We start from the raw sequence: 20,107 nt of genomic DNA on the forward strand, positions 1-20,107 counted from the left end.
AAATTGAGAATAAAAAACATCCATATGCATTCAAAAGGATTCCAACCCAAATAGCCCAACCCTTCGCTTCAAATCCACACACAATGAGTGCAATAACAGATTGTGCGCTCAGGTAGGTAGGTAGACAGGCAAGTAGCCGGTCCAATCATTGCATTCGTTCCGAGTGCTGTCCAATCATCAAAGGCAGGGTAGGCAATTGAGAAGCACTGTTTGTCATATTTGCTGAAATAAACTTCCAACCCTGATAGAAACCAATACATCTATAGCCTTGACTGTAAAATTGAATCAATACTATATCTGTGGGCATTGCAATGAGTAATACAGTGCTTGATTCTCAAGAAAAACTTTGGGAAGTTTACTGGTTGACTGACAGGAAGTTGATTTAGCAATGTTGTAGGTGTCAGGCCAACACCTACAACTCCAAAACACATTTATAAGTAAAGATTTTGGTGAAATCCTCAATTGCGCACACACAGCTGTGAACTCATTAGTTAGGAGCTTGGACTTTCTGTCTCTTCAAATGTTTCTTTGGGTCGTTGGAGTTGTGTGGGTTCTGACGTGTTCTGGAAATCAGGCGCAAGGTAAGACACCTCATGAGAGGAGGATCATGCACAAAAACATGTTTTAAATCCTGGAATGCTGAATTATTGTATTTTTTTCTTGTTTTTAGCTTTAGTAAAAAGAGGTCTTAGGATGTCTCTAGGTCGTTAGTATTCCTGAATAAATGTACAAAACAAAACTTCCAACACATTTATCCATTTAGAGGTACACCTTTCATTTTCCATCCATATTAATCATTAAGCCACTCTATTTTAATGTAGGCCACTTTGTACTTATGCATTTTAAATCGAGAATAAAACAGTGTCCTTTTGATGTCAAATAACTTCAGAAATAGATATTCACAATACATACAAGAAGTTATATGCAACTATTCTGTGAACACAAAAAAGAATTGAAACACTGTATATACACACTGTAAATGCTTCCACCCATTAATCCATACATAGAAACAAATACGATACATACATTCAGCAGTAAATGCAACCAATTAATCAAGGCTATAATTCTTGCAAATAGAGGCCGTCATCGTCATACAGCCCGTGGAGGGGATGATCATCGAGCCAGGGCGGAACTTCCGCCTCGAAATCAATGTGACCGTGTCAGGTTGCACTGAAAGAGAGGTTGGGTTGTGCTTCAATCCTAGAGGAATACCAAGTAGCCAATTTAGGTTGAAAGAAAATGAAATCGGTGCACACAAGGACCTGGATAATTCCCTCAAAAGACTTCACTTATGGCGAATACTACTGCAAGTACAAACATTTCAAAGGCTTCTGCCATGTCACCAAGAAAGGTGAGTGTGTGGAAGATACTGGATACAATAGCCTACACAGGGAAGGGTTGGGGGGGGGACATGTTTATGATTGGCAGGTAGATGGCATTTAACTCTGTAGTTTAACTCGAGACCATTTTCAACTCGGCAGAATTCTTCCCTCAGTATGCCTGCGCCATTAATTGTAGGCTATTTGGCGGGACAAGATGAAATGGTTGAAATGCGTGAGACTCACGGCAAATGCGTGAAACTTCAGAGCCCTGTCGTCACTGGTTCACCCTTGGTAGGATATCAAATGCAGTTCCACAGTAGGCCTAATGTACCTGTTGGTTGCAATTAAACTCAAAGGTCATCATCAGCGGCATCACAGGCCCTGCACTGTCTATAAGAAATCTTTATGTGCGTGTCACCTACTAAATCAGGTGCAGTGCCGGTCCTTCCTTAAGCACCTTGAGCTGCAATTCCTGTATGAAATGTGCTATATAAATAAAGTCTTACTTACTATACGTGACATAGGCTGCTGCCTAGGGCGGCGGCAATTTGCCAAGTGCATCCATTTAAAATTAACGCTCCCGCTGTCCTTGAGTTTCAAACACTACCAGCAGAGGGCGCCAACTGCGGCACGTCATCTGTCCATGTCGTGGTTGACCATTGGGGGGGGGGGGCACTCACCCCAGTTTGCGCCCCCCCCCCCCCCCAGGTGGCACTTGCGGCGTAGGCACCTTGCCTAGGGAACCAAATGCGCTAGGGCAGGAACTGATCAGAGAATGCGCTACCAATAGTTCCAGGAATTTGAGTGTCACACTAACAGCTTAGTGACATACTGGAATAAGGTAGAAATGCTCATTTGAATTTCCCCTTTTGAGGCTTTAATGTGATCCAATCTTACAAGTGATCTGGCGTACAGGAGTTGCTGAAATATTTGGTGTTGAGGGTTGCCTAGTCAAAATGGACTAGTTGGCTAGGAAAATATTGCCAAGCCTACCAAAAAAATCATGTGGTCAACAATAAATTGAAAAAGGACAAAATCCCAATGACTTGACAGGTAATCAAAAGGACCATAAGGCATTAGTGAGCATTTATTGGTCAAGTTGCACATGTTCCATCTTAAAATCTTGAAGGAAATCCTGAAACAATGAAGCAACGATTAGGAACACAATGGAAATTAATCTAACGCAAATGTCTTGCCATAGATTTAAGCCTGTTAAACACTCACCTCTGGTTTAATGTCTCCAGTACACCAAGAAAGGGTTATGGCCATGATGGGTTTTGAACTCCCCAGGGGTATAGCGCATTTGGGAGAATACAAATTTTCTTCTGCGGTACTTGGAGCGGACATTTGAGAAGGGGCGTGTCCTCGGGCCTGTGGTTTCTTGAGAGGCCTGCGCATCACTATCCGGATGGTTCTCCCTCCTGCCGCTGTCAGTTCCAGCGCTCTCAGAGCTGGTGCCGCCAGTGTCCTTACCGCAGCTGGATGGGTCGCTGCTCTCAAAGTTGACCGCACTGCCGCTCTCGTAGCTGGTGCTTGTGCCGCTAGTGTCCTTACCGCAGCTGGATGGGTCGCTGCTCTCAAAGTTGACCGCACTGCCGCTCTCGTAGCTGGTGCTTGTGCCGCCAGTGTCCTTACCGCAGCTGGATGGGTCGCTGCTCTCAAAGTTGACCGCACTGCCGCTCTCGTAGCTGGTGCTTGTGCCACCAGTGTCCTTACCGCAGCTGGATGGGTCGCTGCTCTCAAAGTTGACCGCACTGCCGCTCTCGTAGCTGGTGCTTGTGCCGCCAGTGTCCTTACCGCAGCTGGATGGGTCGCTGCTCTCAAAGCTAACCGCACTGCCGCTCTCGTAGCTGGTGCTTGTACTGCCAGTGTCCTTACCGCACCCGTCTGGGTCACTGCAACTGACCTCACCGCTGTGATCAGGGGCCACGTAGCACCCTGATGGGTGAATGCAGCTGCCCCCGCCACCGTCTTCAGAGTTCGTACTACACCCGTCTGGGTCACTGCAGCTGACCCCACCGCTTTCAGAGTCTGTACTGCACCCGGATGGGTCACTGCAACTGACCCCACCGCTGTGATCAGGGGCCGCGAAGCACCCGGATGGGTGAATGCAGCTGACCCCACACCTGGATGAGTCACCGCTGTCACAGTTATCAGGGCGCTTTTCCACTTCAGCATTCAACTTAGAGTGAGTGGACGGACCAGCATGCATCACATTCCCTATTTTAGCCCTCTTATGCGACAGGAAGGCATTACCAGAGCTAGATGAGGGTTTCATGTACTGACTGGACAGGTTAGGTGATTTGCTGTTCCTTGCAAGTCCGAAGATGCCATCACCATGCTTCAAGCCCCTTGGGTTGGGCGGTTTCTGAGTGACCATGTTGCTGGTGGGCTTCTCAGTCTGTTTCTGTGGTGCAACGAGCCGGGGGCTGGATCCAGGGAAGACATTTCCCATTGAGTTACCAGACTCACCTTTGGAAAGAGAAACATAAGCAAGTTGAAATGCTAACTATTGAGCTTGACTCAAGTAAAAGGATTCTACTGAAAGTAATGGGTTCTACCCGCTAAGAAAATAAGAACCTTGGAGTACAGGAGCACAGATAGCGGATCCAATCAGCAGACAACCCATCGAAAAAGCCCTAAAGAGACAAGACTAGTTAGATGAAACCCCACCAACAGACATCATAGAAACGTATCAGGTTATAAACTCACTTTAGGCCTATTGCAAAAACCACAACCATTTTGCAACTACAAGGGTATCACAAACTGCAGGACGGATTTTCACAAAAAATAACTGGTTCCATATCTGATGCTTTTGTTTGCTCTCCCCTTTTAAATAATGCGTAAAACCTTGACAATGTACGCCTAACTAATTAATCGCATCTGTTACCAATCAATGCATTGCTCTCAAGTTTTATCAAAAGTTTGACATGTGATTGCTGTCGACGTTTTTTGGGGGGCATTTTTCTTATTGGTTGGTAAAACTCTAGTCTAGAGTCAATATCAACTCGGCAGAAATCTTGTCTGCGGGACACTCATAGCGGAACAAATGTATTTCTCAGCGTGAGAAATGGTTGAAATGCGTGAGAAATACAAGGTGTTGCGTTAAAGTTGACAAGACATGCCAAGTCTCCCGGAAGGTCCGGGAGTCTCCCGTATTTCAATAGCGGCTCCCTGACGCCCGCAAATGCTATACAATCTTCCGGAAATCGGGGATTTTGTATTTCGAGCTTCGAGGGGGGCGTCCGGATTGCGTCCCGGGGGGCCTCCCGTAAATGAGTTTCTGCAATTTGGGATGTCTGAGTTGATAAATGGTCGAAATGCTAACAACTAATACATTTACCAAGACGGTTTCTTATTGGCTGATACGCGCCATCCTTTCTTACAGTTACACGCGTCCTGTCTGAGGAGAGAAAGCCCCACGATGTCTTCTTCTCTTGGACCAGGGCGCCAACTACCCAGCATCGGGGTATGCAGCAACAATTTTGCCCCCCCGCCCCCCTCAATAAGTAAATAGTTGAGTAATAAATTAAATCTGATGTGCTCAAAGCTGCGAGAAGTAACGTTTCTTTGTCTAACCCATACAGAAACACCCAACCCAACCCCGAGAAGCACGGTTTCGAGTGACAGGAAACGTGAGACAGCGTCCACGCTGAGTTTCAGCCATACCTGAGTTATTTTCCTATATATTCCTTTAGATTTTTGTTTGACTCATTAACGAACATATTACGAGGCTCAGTGTGCTTGCCACAAAGTGACACTGTCAGTGTGAAGGTTCTGATTTATTGATTGTCAACTTGACAGTACTGTGTTTCTTTCAGCCACATGGGAAAGCTTAGTTCCTGTGATGTGGGTTGTAATCAGCTTGGTCCTTTTGATTGTCTGTGTGCTGGCCTTCATTTTTGTTTTCAGAAATCGGTGAGTGGTTTGACTTGTATGACAAAAGAAATCTGTACCAGAAAGAGAAATCTCTAGTAGGGACATTTGAAAGCGAAATCTTTTTAATATATAATTTTTATATATATTATTATATAATTCCTATATGCACAACAGATTGCAGCTCAGGGTTATTGTGTCCTATACTCTCTCACCTCTCCTATGCAGGGTCTGTTCAACATGTGGAACGAAAGATGAGAGAAACGGTCCAAATAATGAGGAGGAGGAGGAGGAGGAGGAGGAGGAGGAGGAGGAGGAGGAGGAGGAGGAGGAGGAGGAGGAGGAAGAATAGGAGGAGGGCAGTACACAAGCAGTGAGAACTGAACCCTCTGCTTCAGTTAATGCTGTGAGTATATAAGTATCTCTTCTGGACATTCAATGGCATCAAGTAAAGAAGAGGGGAAGAACTTAAAGGAAACTCCAATTCAGTCAACACCAAAGCCACAAATGTGCTCTGACGAACCAAGTATTAATTTACTCTTGCATGCTTTCTCCCTTCATGAATGGACATATTTATAACTCTTTACACTTTGCAGATGAGTATTTATCCCAGTCAGTGTAAATTACTTTAGTTTATCTTTTATTTTGAGACAGCTGTCTTTAATGTCTTTGGGCACCACCTCAATACAACAAACGGAAGAGAAAACTTGTGTTGGGGGAACCAGCGAAGTTTCATTTATGAAATGTCCCTACTACTACAATACTCAATACAAGTAGCCCCCTCAGGACCCCTTGGTCCCTTGGGCTAACGTTGGCAACATGCTACACAGAATCCTCTCCCCAGTTAACGCCAGCAGGTAGAGGGTCATTTATGTACTTTCTGTCTGTTCTTTTAGACTTTGGGACCTCGAACACACACCATCTATGATGTGCTGCATCAGGCAGCAGCCACAAACTCCAACGGTCGTATATGAAAGGCAAAGATAAAGTCAAGAGGCTAATGCATTGGTCAGTATGGACAGACTTTACTGGAAGTTCAATACATGACAGGGGGGACTACTTTTTTCAGGCCAGAGCAACTGCCGTTCAAAATTCCTGTGCACCTCCCTGGTGGGGATTAAGGACTAATGGAGGCATCAGCCATGTTGCGGTATTTTGCAAATGTGTGCGTTTCATCATCATCTTGTTGTACTTGCTGCAACATTTTATTTTATCTTATTTTTTTTACTGTTGCTTGCTTTTCTACAGGTACACTTGCACTTATAGCGATTCATGTTGTTTAATTGTAACTTGCTTAACTACATGCTCTTATGGTTCTTCCCTTAGGCACTTTTTTGGGGTTGTTCACAATATGTGCTTCATGTTTTGGCTACCCGCAATGTTTTGGGGCTATCTTGTTGTTATTATCAGTGACCTATGCACTTTAAAAAGCTCTCTCTTGGAAGTCGCTTTGGATAAAAGTGTCTGCTAAATGAATACATGTAAATGTAAATCTGTATCTCTCCATCCTCTGTACCAATGCAAGTAAACATTGTGGACTTCTGACCATCTGCTGTTTTAAGAAAAATGTGTACTCTGTTAAAATATAATATACTGTACACCAAAACGATTTTAGTCTACACAATTTTGAAAGCTGAGTTTCTTGGCCTACTCTGTTCAAATAAAAACATGTATCCTTATCTCTTCCCTTCCTTGTTTGATTTTTTTTTATTGTGTCATGTCAGTACAGGGGGATTTTCCGATCCAAGAAACAAAAATGAAACGCAATACTTTTTTTGCTTGTTGCAACCAAAAAAACACTGTGGACAACATCTTCAGGAAGTAGGTTGGTAAAAATCAGGAAGTCCATTGCAATTCTTTAGAAGAATCAGATCAACACAAACTACATTCTGGGGACTCCAGATCATATCCATTTGACAGCTTGGGGTGAAATCCTAATTTTCTCTCATACACACACACACACACACAGTTGGAAACTGTCATAAGAATACAGAAAATCGAAAGTCTTTACAAAATGTTAATTTGGGTGGTTGGACTTATGTTGGCTTTGATGTGTTATGGAAATCAAGCTCAAGGTAAGACACAATGTTTTTCTAGTGACAACCATCTGTGAAAAGTTTTGAAGGGAGGATTTTTTCATTTTACAACTAGAACACAGATCTTGTGATTTGTATGACTTGTTACAAGTCTTAAAACAACAAAACACAGGTACCCATTGAGAGGGAGTGCTTTTATTTAGTTACAGATTAAATGATCCATGTCAATCAATGAAGCCACTCCACTCTACTATAGACCACTCTGAACTAATTTATTCCAAATTGTTTGGAATAAAAAGGTATCCTCTTCATGTCAAATCTAGGAGTTATAAAAATGATAGGACTCACTAGACGATCACAACAAAGGAAGATTGTGTTTTTAAGATTTGAGTTTATGGTTGTGACATTGTCTGCACATGTAAGTAAGACATGCATACATACTTGGTTAGTCTAAATGCAACCAATGAATCAAGAATATTATTTCTGCAAACAGGAACAGTTGTCTTCACCATGAAGGACAGGGTGATGTTGGTTGTGCAAGGGCAAAAAATCGACCTTGAATTCACTGTGACTGTACCAGCCAACACGAGTTCGACCCAAGGCCATTGTTTCGACCCCGACGGAAAGTACATATACACCTTTACTTTGCCCACGCAAAGTCTCCAAAAGGTCGTTCAGCGGAAAACAAGCATTGCATTTGAGAAGTCTGGACAGTACAACTGCCAGTTCAAAGAAAGCAAAGTGTACTTTGTTGTCTTGGTAAAAGGTGAGTTTGAGGAAAGTAATGTAAAGGTGAGATTATGGTAGAAGCCTTCAACGACGCACTGTACATGAAGGAAGATGTACAAGAAGGACAGTTACCCATTAATTGAACAGTTGTGAGCTCTTGATGCGAAGGTGAAGGCCCACTTAATTCTATCTTCCATTGTAAATAACAGGTGGACAGAAAGGATATTCATTCATAGTTCGGAACTGCATACATTGTTATGCACTCTAGGTCAAAAATTTCGTTTTTTTTACCATTAGTACTTCCCTCCAGTAAATAATTTGAATCACCAGTATAATAATTCAGTATCATTCTCAATCTATTTGATCAATTTCATCATGGCACATTCAGATTTAGACCACATAGACCACTATGTTGTTTTAGAGGGTTGGGTGGCGTTAGTGTAGGGATTGTGTCTATTGATTGGCAGCTTGTGTTGGCGCTGTGTTTCGTCTGCCCCAGAGGAGGCTTACAGGAAGCCCGAAGGACTTCTCCCTGTGACGGCCATTGTGTTAGCGACTCTCAACTCAGCCCTCCTGATCTTCAGTGTGCTGGGTTCCATATACGTCTTCAAAGGCCACTGGGTGAGACAGGCTCGGTTTGGGTGTATGTGGGAGAGCGAGCGAGTGAGTGAGTGAGTGAGTGAGTGAGCGAGAGAGAGAGAGAGAGAGAGAGAGAAAGAGAGAGAGAGAGAGAGAGAGAGAGAGAGAGAGAGAGAGAGAGAGATAGAGACTAGATATCTAGTCAGTAGGGACATTTCACTGCCAAGTCTGCACCATTTCTCAGAATAGTTTTAAAATCCCTTGCAGCTTTTGCAGCTCAGTGTTCTGATGTTCCGCGTTCTCTTACCTCTCGTTCACAGTGTCAATTAAACGCGAGGAACCAAAGACATGCGAGAAATGGTGAAAGGGATAAGGAGCAGGTGCAAAAGGAGAAGAGGAAGAAAAGGGGGGGCAGTACCCAAGCAGAGAGAGCCGAAACCTCCGCTTCAGTTTATGCAGTAAGTACACAAGTATATCTGCAAGACAAAGTGACTGGTCCACATTCAATTGCATCAAGTGGAAAATAAATGTCTGAAATGTAATAGGAACTTAATCCTTGCGGGGGGCTTCTTGTGGCAGTGTTCTTGCGCAATATACAAAATAAGGAAGTGTGCCTTGGTGTGTTCAGTTTGCTGTATATTTGGACTTTTTCATGCTCTTTGTTATCAAAGGTTTATTATGAAAGGTTGTAAATCGATCACACACACGTTTCCACTTAGAATATATGTTTCCATCCCAAGCAAACTATTTCAGTCAGTGTGAATTATTTAATGCCATGATTTTGTAACACGTGTTTTCCCTGTCTTGAAAAAGGTATTTTGATCAATGTGTCAACACGATAAATGTGCAAGAGGAAACTTGTGTCAGGGGAACTAGTGAACACTTCCTTTTTGAGCTGGCTGCAGTGTGTGTGTTTTCAGTATAAGTAGCCCCATTAGGAATTTGATCCATGCTACACATAATCCACTCCCCAGTTAACATCGGCAGGTACTGTGTCATGTATGTACATTCTCTCTGTACTTTCAGAGTTTGGACCCTCAAACTATTTCTGTCTATGAGGAGCTGCACCCAGTAGCAGCAAACTCTGTCAATCAAGAGAAAAAAGTAAAGAAAAAGTTAAAACAGTTGGACAAATTGGTTAGTGTGAACCTTTTTTTCAGTTTCAGTTTTACTGGTACAGCATTTTTGCTTTGGTTGTTAATGTTTGTTACTTACCTCCCTGCAACTGTCCTCAACTATACAGGTGGAGAAAAAGGCTCAAGAGGAAGTGGATGGAGATGTTGAATGTGTCTATGAAAACTTTTAGTTTTTAGATGTATTTGTAAAAACGTGTCCTTTACTTATCAATGCGTTATCTGTACGAATAAAAATAAATGTATTTGTCATCATTTGTCAACGGCCACTTGCTGATTGTATGGTAACACACATCAAACACGTCAAATGTATGGAATTTCGTCCTTATACAATGCAGTGATTGTGACAATTTTAGATTTTTTGGTTATTTTATGTTCTGACAGCTGAGTTCTAGGTCCTCCCCTTTAAAACATGTAACCAATGAAGTCACTGCTAATACTTGCACAAAGCCAGTCGAAATGTGCCCTCCCAAGTGAAAGAGTGGATGGAACAAGGAGGTGAAAGGTTTGAGGTGAAACATTTTTATTCATTGTAACCAATTGTTTGGGCAGAGAGAGTGTGTTTTTCAGATATGAGAGGGGAAGTGGTGTGGCATATGGTTGATTTGGGCACACATTTATTTAAGGTCTGGTGGTAACTGCTCAGCATTGTGATGGTGTGTGTGCTATTTATGAGCAGTTAGAAACTATGAGCCATGTATTGTTGGCATGTGGGTTTGAATATGTAGAGAGAACTGGGCTCTGAGCTCAGGGTTGAGGTATCATGGTGAAACTGGAATTTAAGGGGTTTACAGAGTGAAAGGTTTGGTGGTAGGGAGGTATCTAGGGCTATTTTCTAGGGCTATTTTCTAGGCCTGTTTTCTTTCTGGAATCTGGGGTGGGGTGTATATTTATTTATTTATTTTGTAGATTCTTAGGCTTTATTTTTTGATTTGAGTGTCCCGTTTAGGATGGAAAAGCCCTTGGCTTTACTCTCCTACACAGTAGATGGCGGTAAAGTACCTCACTGAAATGTGTTGCAATCTGCAATTAAAACCAAAAGACAAAGAAGAAGAAAAAACGTGCTTATTGGCCCTTTTGCTCTTTACTTCCTTGTTGGCTTGTTGACGTTTATATTTTGATCATGGCAGCGGAGGGGGATTTTCTGATGAGATATAGAGCAGTGTCTAATAAACTAAAAAAGTAAGGCTTTCATGGCGCTTCTCATATGTTGTATCATGAACATTAGGAATTAATCGTGCGTAATCGTCTTGATTGCATGTCAAGCTGGCCTAATCTATCTTGATGATATGAGCTAGCTAAGTACTGAACGGGTAGCTAGCTGTCGTGCACTAGCCTAATACATCATAACATACAGTATTAACCTAGTAGCTAGGCAGCAACCGTTAGCTAGCTAGCTAGAGCTAATGCTTTAGATAACAAATGAACATGCGCTAATTAACATGATGTGCTACATAACTTGCTCAAATGCATGCTAGTTAAAGTGTATTGGTTTTTGGTGAAAGCTCTAGTCGGCTCACTCACCTTGATAGCTAGCAAGCTATTTGGCTTTGAACCATACTGAAAAATGTTTTCCCCCCTCTCTCCCTCTAATTTAAAAAGACGTTTCCTTCGGAAGCCAAATGTTGCAGAAGCAAGCGAGCAGTTTGGTAAGTCAAAGTTACCTTCAAGAATAATGCTTGATTGTCAAGATAAGGGAAGACATTAAAATACATCAAATTATTCTTTGTTTTATTTAGGTCAGTTGGCTAAAGAGTTAAAGCAACAGGACTGCCTACAGTATGCAGCTTTCTGTAATCTTGCAATGGCTCGGTAAGTAGTCAGCAACAAATTTCCATGTTGTGTATCCCTTCAAGACATTTTCCGTTCAAGACAGTTGTATAATTGACTAATTTAAGTACTCATTCATGAGTGGTTGAAATAGAACGGCTTGCATATAATTTACACATTTTGGTAAAAAAAAAATATGTAAAGATGATTCTGTTGTGTTACACTGATATGCAATATCATGGGTAGCAAATATGGATGAATGATTGGTTCATACAATTATTATACATATATTTTAATTCATTCCAACTCCTCTCATGTTGATCCCATTTGAATCCCACAGGTGTGAGCAGACTCTGTTTAATGCCCCTGGGGAGGCTCTGGCTCTCACGGATGCTGCCCGCCTCTTCCTCTCTTCTGAGCGGGAGAATAGGGCACTCCAAGCCCCAGGCTTCGACGAGCACCTGCAGGCCGCCCTCAACTGCTACAGCTTTGCTATTAAGGTGAGGTTTCCCTATCCTCTTATGTTTCCTGGTGCCTTTATTTCCCCTTTCCCCTACATTTCTCCAGAGAAAGTAGTTTAATGCTGTGTTTCACAAATTTCTTTCAGGTGTACATCGAGATGAACCAGCCAGTAATGGCCGCTAGCCTGTCTCTGGAACTTGGCAACGCTCTCAAGGTAAGGGAACCAGACTGATCAGAAAGTACTGGCACGGCCCGTCTTCTTCTTTGCCCAGTCTGTGTAGTTGATGAATGCCATATGAACTATTTCTTTCTCTCTCGTTCTTTAAAAATAAATAATCATCCATGTCTGTCTCTTTCGGCATCCATCTGTTTGTCTCATTTTCTGCTATATCTCACTCATTCCCTCTCTCTCTCCCCCCCCCCTCCCTCCGACACTCACACTGTCACCTAAAGGAGATGAACAGACCAGGGGAGGCTATAGTTCATTACCAGAGGGCTGCAGAGTTGCAGACACAGACTCCCATAGAGGCTCTGTTGTCTATGGGGGAAATGGCAACCTGCAAGATTCTCACCCGTGAGTGCAGCCTAATGTGCATCTCATCAGGAAACACACGGTTATCATCCTCCCGCATACGTGTGCAGAAGTGTTTCGTGTGCATGACTTGTTGTACGGACATCACGTCTTTGCTTGTTTCGTGAGCAGTCATAATACAAAGTGTGGGTTGGGTTCATTTGAACCCCGCTTGGCAGGTGACTATGACGGTGCGCTGTCCGTCCTGACGGAGATGCAGCTCATGTGTCAGGAGAGGGGACTGCAGCTGCCCGGCACAAACACCCCCGTCGGTACGGCACCAATGGGCTAGCCCGTGTTTCCTCTCACGCCATAAAGTGGAATTTCGAAATGGAAACCACCAAATCTAGACGTCCATTCCAGACCGTGAGTTCTTCAGTTCTCAGCTGTAATGCCCTCTCTTGTCACACCACACCCTCTCAGGTGCCTTTCTGGACATTGTGGCCAAGTGTGAGGTCTCCAGAGTCTTTTTGCTGATGCTTCTGGAGGTAAGCCCAAAATAGTACCATGTTGTAGTTATTACGAACGTGACTGTAGTGCTATGAAAGTTGCATATATTATAATGCATTCATTTAGTGGACATTTGCTCCAACACGATATACGGGAGGGAGGATTTGAACCGGTGACCTCTTGATCTGCAGTGAAATGCTATCCACTCCACAGCTATACTTATTAGTGGATCACTGATAAGTTGTGCTCATTGAGTCCTGTGTTCCTGCAGCCCCCGCCTCAGAAGCTGTTACCAGAGCACGCCCAGACCCTGGAGAGATATGCCTGGGAGTCCTTTGACCCCCACAGTCAGGGTAAAATAGCCTGAATTCTAACTAAACTTTCAATCAAAACATTTTAAGAGGCAGTCATATCCAGGCCTTTTCCCCACTAATGTTCAACTAATAATATCCTATTTCAACTAAAAAAGTTCCACATTAAAATAAATATAAAATCATGTACCTAAATGTATCATTTTTATACTCTGACTCTAAAGAAATGGCAGATCAAAAGTTCTTTAATATTGCTATTATTGTTCTTTAATTTTCATTAAATGTTGTATCATGTCTTGGTCTCCCCTGTAGTCACCTTCCTACCTGAGAATGTTTTCCTGCTCCTGCAGTCTGTTGTGGTAAGTGGCCTAGCTGTAACCTGGATGGTTGTGTATGGATGAACAAAATAGACTTTCTATCTGGGAATGGATCAATTTCTTTGGTTTTAAGGTTACATAGAAACAGCTGTACCGGGTATACAGTTGTTAAGTGAAGTCATTCAGACATTATCATCATTATACTGACATGGTGAGTCACCATTAAAACTGTGTTGCAGATGGCCTGCCAGGAGAAAGACACAGAATCCCTCAAGTCTCTCCAAACCGAACTATGGTGAGAGTTCAATAATGATCATTCATTTGCAACTGTTCCTTTTTAACTGTTTAGCTAGATGTTGTTGTTTATTTCCACTGTTCTGCGTTCTTCTTCCCCAGGCCACTTCTCTCAGCAGAGCAGAACCACCTTCTCCACCTAGTGGTCCAAGAGAGGATCACTCCCTCTGGGCAGGGAATTTAGGATGGTACAGGCCAGTTAGTCGCTCACACCCCTTTGGAATTGCACATAGTGGGACATTCCTTCCTGCCTTGGTCTGTTCTAGGGCCTCATGTTTTATGGGCGTGTTGCATCCATGACTACAATGTTCTGTAACTTCTTTCTTTTGTACGTTTAGGTTTGGGGCGTAGGCATATGTAATGAATCCGTATTTGATGTACTGCAATGTCTCTCAAAAGTCACTGGATTGCTATTGGTATTCATGTGTTCATTCATGTGCACAAATGTATTTATTTATGAGATTATTTCGATAGAACTGTTATGTTTCTTAGAACTGAACTGTCAAGTGATAATTCTTTTGGTTAAGGTTTTATTTTTGGTATGACATGGCTTGAATTCCATTGTAATGACACAAACCCATGACTGAATATTAATAAACGGTGGTGTTACAAACACTTGTTATTCTCTGTACCTGAATACTTAAGTTCACTTGTACAAGTATATGTACTTTAATATGATAGCAGCCAACCAAACACACATTCGGACATGGTTAAAAAAAAATCACATAGGATACAAATGTTAAGACATAGCAAAACAAAACGATGGTTATAATGTACTTTGATGATACGAAAATGTATATGATTACAATATTCTTCAATTGAAAATAAAAAATGTTAAACAACATAAAAAGATTATAATACATTTTTCCTGGGAAGGAAAGCTTCTCATTGTTTCTCTTATCGTTCAAGTACTGTTCACAAGATGTTATCAGAAGATGTTTTGTTTGCCCTATAATACAGTATATGTTCACCCTTTACTCTCTTGTTTGTCCATGCAATGAAGTTAAATATTTTTATATAAAATATAAAAGCACCAAATATCCAACAACACGCTTGTTGCATGCATCATTCATTTCCCTTTTCCCCTCCCCTTCTACATGCATTGCCCCTCCCCCTGTCCCATACCAATATCCCTCAAAGTAAAAATAAAAAACGTTTAAACTGAACCTGCGTTTTCTCTGAAGGCTTTGCAGCAATACAAGGTTTTTGTTTTATATGCCTTGCCTACACTGCAGATAACTGCTGCAAAGCATTTAGGGAAAACGTGACGTGAACAAAATTACACTTTAAAACATGCATCCTCTCCTCCTCACCTCATCTCTTTTCCTTCTTTTAGGAAAAAAACATGTGAGGGTCCTCCCCTCAGGCCACTTCTAATATGGGAGAGACGGGCCCAAAGAGAGACGCTAGAGATCCAGGGCGAAACTCTTGATTCAACTCTTCTCCACGCTTCCCACCCACTTCATCCCCATATACGATGGAACGACACTACTTCCTGTGTATCCCCCTCCTTCCCTCCAGCCTTCTTCCCTTCCCTCCTTTTCACTCGCTCTTCTTGCGCAGAACCACATAGACTACGCCCAGGAGGAAGGTGAAGACGAAAGAGACCCAGGCCAGGATGAAGGAGTGTCCGTACCAGCCCTCCTCCTTCTCCTGATGGCGGAACTGGGCGGTGTAGATGGAGGCGGCGATCATTATGCACAGACCTGGAGGTGGGGGGGGAGAAAGAGATTGAGGAGGTGACGAGAGGACAATAAGATCAACGGAGGGACACGAAGGGAAGGAGGGGGAGAAGGAAGAAGTGGAGGTGACACGGTACAGATGGAGGTGGACACATCTTCGCATCAGAAGGTTAGAATAAGCATATCTTAAAAGCTCTTACAACAAAGTTATACCAATTCCCAAATAAATCATCATAAATGTGCAGGTATTGCAGCTATGAAATATTTTGCTTGGTGCAACACAATTTGGTTGATTAAGGATTCAGTGACTTCAACTGTATTTGTTGATACAAGTGAAAATGATCTGGATTTGTTCAACTAAGAACAGTCCCTCTATTACAAATAAACGACAGTATATAACTTCCAACATACGCATCGGAGGTCTGTCATATCAGCCATATTAAAATATTTATATTCGTTTGTTGAAAAAAAAGAATATCGGCCATTTTGTTTTAAGGTGCCATTGTAGACTCACACGAGACGAGCTGTAGGACTCCGGAGAAGGTGAACCTCTGGCCCTTGCTCAGGGTGAAAAGCTGGGCGACAAACACAAACAAGGACAGGATGGAGAAGATACAGGCGAGCACAGTGCCGGCCTGCACTGCCTGCAGGTAGTCTGTAGGGGGCGAAAGAGAGAACAGGGTTCAATAAGAAGTTGGTGGAACAGACCTGTAATTTATAAGACAACTGGGTCCTAAATGTACTTCCGTCACAAGCACACCTGTTTACACACTACCAATAACATATATGTCACACAATGACTTGCGTGAATCACAATTTGACTATCGTCCTCCCTAATACAGCTTAAGTCTAGTCTTAAATTTAGTCGAATCTTTTTCAGTCTAGACTATAGGGTTTTACCGACCAAGTATTACCCTAAACTAATAAGCCGACTTAAAGTAATGACAGATCAGTTATACACTCCTCTGTTTCTTTTCATTTCCTCTCTTTCTTCAGTTTACCTTACAGCAACAAACCAAAGAAGCAGCGATGCGTGAACCCATGCCCTGGAGATACAGTACCTTCAGGGTAGCCTTGCTTCAGGTTGGTGTAGTGCCAGACGGAGTCTGTCCGCTCCCAGCGGCCCCACACGTCTGTGGAGACTGTGTTTGTGAACCACCAAGCCTGAGAAAACAGGAGACACTGCGTTGTAATCCATTTGTTAGGTTGTTTCCCCTCTCTTTCTGACACGGTGCACAATGGACGGCCATTTGTGCACCCAGTTTGGCAAGTCTGGGCCCCGACGCTTTCATAAAATGTGTAATGGTGTTTGAGGTGTGTGGAGTTATGTAATGTGCCAAACTAAATCTCTTATTGTGTATATTAGTATACTTACCTTAATTTACTGACTGTAGGGAACAGAAAGTGGGAGTGTCCTGATCTACTTACATTGTCAATGGTGGCAACCAAGAGAAGGATGATGGTGGTAATATGAAGAAGAAGAATTCCACCCAGAACCAACATTGTGACTGACTGCAAAAGATATCAGGAAGGATAGACAATGTTTTTGTATTACACAGGCTTATGTAACGGTTTTTCAGACAAGAGGATGTGAGGTAACGGCGGTTGACCCAGCTATCGTAAATGGCCACAGTGCCTTTAAAAAAGAAAGGGCGAAACGGGAAAAGTCCAAACTCGTCTAGTAAGGTTCTCTAAAATCAGTTTTTTTGAGTAGCGGCATGCATGGACCATCTGCTACATGACAACTCCCCCTCGCAGTTCCAAACACCGCGGTGGATTCCCCCTGAGCGCAATACTTCAAAAGCCAACTGGGAGTTCAAATATGTGTTTTATGTTGGCCACATATCACCAAATCGGACCGTAAAAGTAACGACACATTTTTGTTTACCATGATAAGCAATGTTTCATTAGGAGTGTCAACCCTAAAATCATTCAGAGCTAATAAGAAGTTTATTGAAGACTAAAAATCATAGCTGTTTCAAAAAGTTGGAAGTGCAGTTACTAATATAATGATGTAAGCATAATCAAAACATGTAAAAGTGTTCTAGTCGCAACTTCTAGTATGCGAAATGCAACTTTTGCCTCCGTTAGTCAAGACCATTGCTGGGATATAAGAAAAGAGCGCGAGAAAACAACGAGAGAATACGCGTTGTCTAAAATATGATATGCTATTAAGCAATGTTATCTGTTATCTGTTGCAATGTAATTTTCTGTAAATCCGTGCAAAAGAACAAAATGTTTTGACATTATGGCGCGCGCAAAAGTGACATCCATGTATTTCTTCTTTGCTTCAATTTCACTATTGTAAGAAAATATATTTTTTAAATCGTCCATTTTACATTCTAAGACACACTCAAGACAAAAGTATAATGCATTCAGCGTTAAACAAAACTATACAAAATGTTAACAAATATTACCTGTAAGAAGTTTTACGCACGCTAGATATTTGGAATCTGAAAAACTGTAGACCCACCCAGAGTCGAATTCACGGTCTACACATCACCCTTTCCCCCCTCTCCTCTCCAGCCCCTTCCCTCCCTTTCCCTTCCCAAACCCCACCCATATCCTTAACTTTTCAGAGTAGACAAATGGCCAACTTTTTCCCTGTCAAAACTCTAGTTGGACCACAGGATTGATTTCTGAGGGGATTTATTAACTGATCAACGTATAGGCCTACGTATACGGTATTATATTTTTGAAATAATTATAGGACAATGCATCCTAATTAGTACAGCATATTACAGCATATAATTGTTCAGTCATTTACTGGCCACAACGTATATAAGTCTATGGTTACACCCGAAATCTCCACGCCCATTCTCCAATGTAATATCGTTTTATGTGTCTCTCTTTCCTGCATATCGTTTTTTTCTGTGACAGAGATGTTTGCCCTATGTCCCAAACATTACAGTAACATAAATTGAACATTTTGATGTATACGTTTTCTATATACAGTCTACACACCACCAAGTTAGGTCTCAAGGATTAATGAGCAAAAGGCAACATATTCTGCAAAAAATGCTACAAAGTGCGCCAACTTTAAATAATCAACAATCACAGCTATGGGGTCACATTTGTCCATTTGGGGGTCCGTTTGTTTTTGGATTGATGTGGAGAAAAATTCCAGTTTTGATCTCAGCTGTTTTTTCTTGTAATGTTTTCCCCAAAGTCGTTTTTTTTAAATGAGCAACGCAAATGCAAAACAAGTTGGTGTGCTGATTGTGTGATTTCATGTTTCCTACAGAATTGCATGTCCCCCTCCCCCCCATGTACCACCCATTAAAAACACATCAGAGTGACAAAACAACAATAATAACAAAATCATCTTTGAGTCATCTCAAGATCATTTATAGGCTTCAAAAGGGTCATGACCTCATACCCCATGGACCCAACCATCCATGTGAAGATTGTTCACATTCCATAAGGAGGACGTGACCAATTTCCTAGTTAAATGATGTCATTAAAGCCAGTTTTTAATCAACAAAAACACAAGACCCCGAGGAAGTCATGTGTCTTCAACTAAACTTTCATGACTCGATAACAATAGTCTGCCTTCTTTCTAAAACCTGAGTATTGCATGATGGACTTTTAGTCAATCAATTTATGTATATCTAATTAAGTTCTGTGGGGTGCTAGACCAGACATGGATCCCATTGAAGCTCTGGTTCATATCTTTCTAAACCATGGTCCGCAGATTTTGCGTTACATTCTACTCTTAAGTAACTTATCAGTGAAAGCCTCTCCTCAACCACACAACGTATAGCATCATAGAGAGTTAAGGTTAGCAGGCCCTTCCAAATGAGAACATCCTTGTTTACTAGAAAGAACGGCAAAGAACATCCCCCTTTATTGCTGTTCTCCTAGCATATTTCCCAGCATCCTCTCTGCCTCTGTCCCACCTCCCCTCGGATTGTGGCGTCTCTCTGAAGACCACAAGGAGGACGTGGTCTTGAGTTACAACAGATGCTTTGTCCTCCTGGGGGTACGTGCCATGATGAATAGACACGCTCTGCTTCCTGTTGCCACTCAAAAGACACACCCATCCCACACACGTGTTGGTGTAAAGCTGCACCACAGGCTACATTTCATCTGCATTATCTCACACCAAATGGGTGTTATCTATTATCGCAGGAACCTCGCGAATATGTGTGTTTTTTGTTGTTGTTGTGTGTCATAGCCATCCTGTATGGCCATTGTTGTTCCGGAACGTTGAGGTAGAACTCTTGGTTCTGTTCACGCTGTTTTTCAGAGGGAGGACATTTTCCTTCAGCAGGGGTATTTTTCCCAGGTGAGGGCCTACTGCTATCTTTAGTTGCCCTCAAGTGTTGGGCAGTCGGGGTTTATTTAGAGACTTTAGGAACTTTGATAAGGACCAGTGGACTGACTCAAAATGCAGTGTATTGTGCGTTTTAACAGTCAGCGTTTTGCTGGCGACCTTAACCCATTTGTAACACTTGTAGGATGGGGGGTTGTTTGTTTCGGGCCATTTGACTGACTAATACTTCTCACTTCTGCCCTCTCCTCAGTGAATGCCTGACCTGCTTATGTATGCTTCAAAGCACTGCTGGTTCTTCA

At 42.3% G+C, this 20,107-nt stretch overlaps 4 protein-coding genes across 5 annotated transcripts; 2 read left to right on the top strand and 2 right to left on the bottom strand.

Moving 5' to 3' along the window:
- Positions 1–2,176: 2,176 nt before the first annotated feature.
- On the bottom strand, positions 2,177–4,137 carry LOC146237838 (uncharacterized). The gene is made up of 4 exons (XM_084685731.1): positions 4,035–4,137; positions 3,903–3,961; positions 2,547–3,794; positions 2,177–2,457 (listed from the first exon to the last, which is right to left on the bottom strand). The coding sequence occupies exons 1-3, from the start codon at positions 4,061–4,063 to the stop codon at positions 2,554–2,556; spliced, it is 1,329 nt and encodes a 442-aa protein (XP_084541857.1). The 5' UTR covers positions 4,064–4,137; the 3' UTR covers positions 2,177–2,457; positions 2,547–2,553.
- Positions 4,138–7,055: 2,918 nt separating this feature from the next.
- Positions 7,056–9,938, top strand: nfam1 (NFAT activating protein with ITAM motif 1). Of its 2 annotated transcripts, none has more exons than XM_084685749.1 (6): positions 7,056–7,273; positions 7,728–8,000; positions 8,463–8,584; positions 8,863–9,000; positions 9,569–9,679; positions 9,786–9,938. In XM_084685749.1, exons 1-6 carry the CDS (start codon positions 7,213–7,215, stop codon positions 9,846–9,848), a joined length of 768 nt encoding a protein of 255 aa, XP_084541875.1. In that variant the 5' UTR covers positions 7,056–7,212; the 3' UTR covers positions 9,849–9,938. The 2 variants fall into 2 exon arrangements, with proteins under 2 accessions (XP_084541875.1, XP_084541876.1); XM_084685750.1 differs by having other exon boundaries at positions 7,067–7,124.
- A 796-nt stretch (positions 9,939–10,734) lies between these two features.
- On the top strand, positions 10,735–14,463 carry f8a (coagulation factor VIII associated). The gene is made up of 12 exons (XM_084685982.1): positions 10,735–10,857; positions 11,278–11,324; positions 11,415–11,487; positions 11,786–11,945; positions 12,053–12,121; positions 12,361–12,481; positions 12,658–12,750; positions 12,902–12,966; positions 13,200–13,281; positions 13,552–13,598; positions 13,796–13,851; positions 13,953–14,463. Exons 1-12 carry the CDS (start codon positions 10,799–10,801, stop codon positions 14,032–14,034), a joined length of 954 nt encoding a protein of 317 aa, XP_084542108.1. The 5' UTR covers positions 10,735–10,798; the 3' UTR covers positions 14,035–14,463.
- Positions 14,464–14,599: 136 nt separating this feature from the next.
- Positions 14,600–18,047, bottom strand: emp1a (epithelial membrane protein 1a). The gene is made up of 5 exons (XM_084685983.1): positions 17,950–18,047; positions 16,961–17,044; positions 16,594–16,696; positions 16,047–16,187; positions 14,600–15,556 (listed from the first exon to the last, which is right to left on the bottom strand). Exons 2-5 carry the CDS (start codon positions 17,033–17,035, stop codon positions 15,393–15,395), a joined length of 483 nt encoding a protein of 160 aa, XP_084542109.1. The 5' UTR covers positions 17,036–17,044; positions 17,950–18,047; the 3' UTR covers positions 14,600–15,392.
- Between the last annotated feature and the right edge of the window lie 2,060 nt (positions 18,048–20,107).

The sequence above is a fragment of the Hypomesus nipponensis genome, chromosome 21, assembly GCF_054491055.1.
Source record: "Hypomesus nipponensis isolate SF chromosome 21, ASM5449105v1, whole genome shotgun sequence".
Lineage (NCBI taxonomy): Eukaryota > Metazoa > Chordata > Actinopteri > Osmeriformes > Osmeridae > Hypomesus > Hypomesus nipponensis.

What these genes read in the sequence shown, in the direction of transcription:
- LOC146237838 (XM_084685731.1), bottom strand. Translation starts at nt 4,063, where the DNA reads ATGGTTGTGGTTTTTGCAATAGGCCTAAA. An exon ending in GTTTTTGCAATAGGCCTAAA is followed by an intron (nt 3,962 to 4,034) that starts GTGAGTTTATAA and finishes TTGTCTCTTTAG; the next exon opens with GGCTTTTTCGATGGGTTGTC. An exon ending in CTGTGCTCCTGTACTCCAAG is followed by an intron (nt 3,795 to 3,902) that starts GTTCTTATTTTC and finishes CTCTTTCCAAAG; the next exon opens with GTGAGTCTGGTAACTCAATG.
- nfam1 (XM_084685749.1), top strand. Translation starts at nt 7,213, where the DNA reads ATGTTAATTTGGGTGGTTGGACTTATGTTGGCTTTGATGTGTTATGGA. An exon ending in TTATGGAAATCAAGCTCAAG is followed by an intron (nt 7,274 to 7,727) that starts GTAAGACACAAT and finishes TTCTGCAAACAG; the next exon opens with GAACAGTTGTCTTCACCATG. An exon ending in CCTCCGCTTCAGTTTATGCA is followed by an intron (nt 9,001 to 9,568) that starts GTAAGTACACAA and finishes CTGTACTTTCAG; the next exon opens with AGTTTGGACCCTCAAACTAT.
- f8a (XM_084685982.1), top strand. Translation starts at nt 10,799, where the DNA reads ATGGCAGCGGAGGGGGATTTTCTGATGAGATATAGAGCAGTGTCTAAT. An exon ending in TGTAATCTTGCAATGGCTCG is followed by an intron (nt 11,488 to 11,785) that starts GTAAGTAGTCAG and finishes TGAATCCCACAG; the next exon opens with GTGTGAGCAGACTCTGTTTA. An exon ending in AACTTGGCAACGCTCTCAAG is followed by an intron (nt 12,122 to 12,360) that starts GTAAGGGAACCA and finishes TGTCACCTAAAG; the next exon opens with GAGATGAACAGACCAGGGGA.
- emp1a (XM_084685983.1), bottom strand. Translation starts at nt 17,035, where the DNA reads ATGTTGGTTCTGGGTGGAATTCTTCTTCTTCATATTACCACCATCATC. An exon ending in TGGTTGCCACCATTGACAAT is followed by an intron (nt 16,697 to 16,960) that starts GTAAGTAGATCA and finishes CTGTTTTCTCAG; the next exon opens with GCTTGGTGGTTCACAAACAC. An exon ending in AGTCCTACAGCTCGTCTCGT is followed by an intron (nt 15,557 to 16,046) that starts GTGAGTCTACAA and finishes CCCCACCTCCAG; the next exon opens with GTCTGTGCATAATGATCGCC.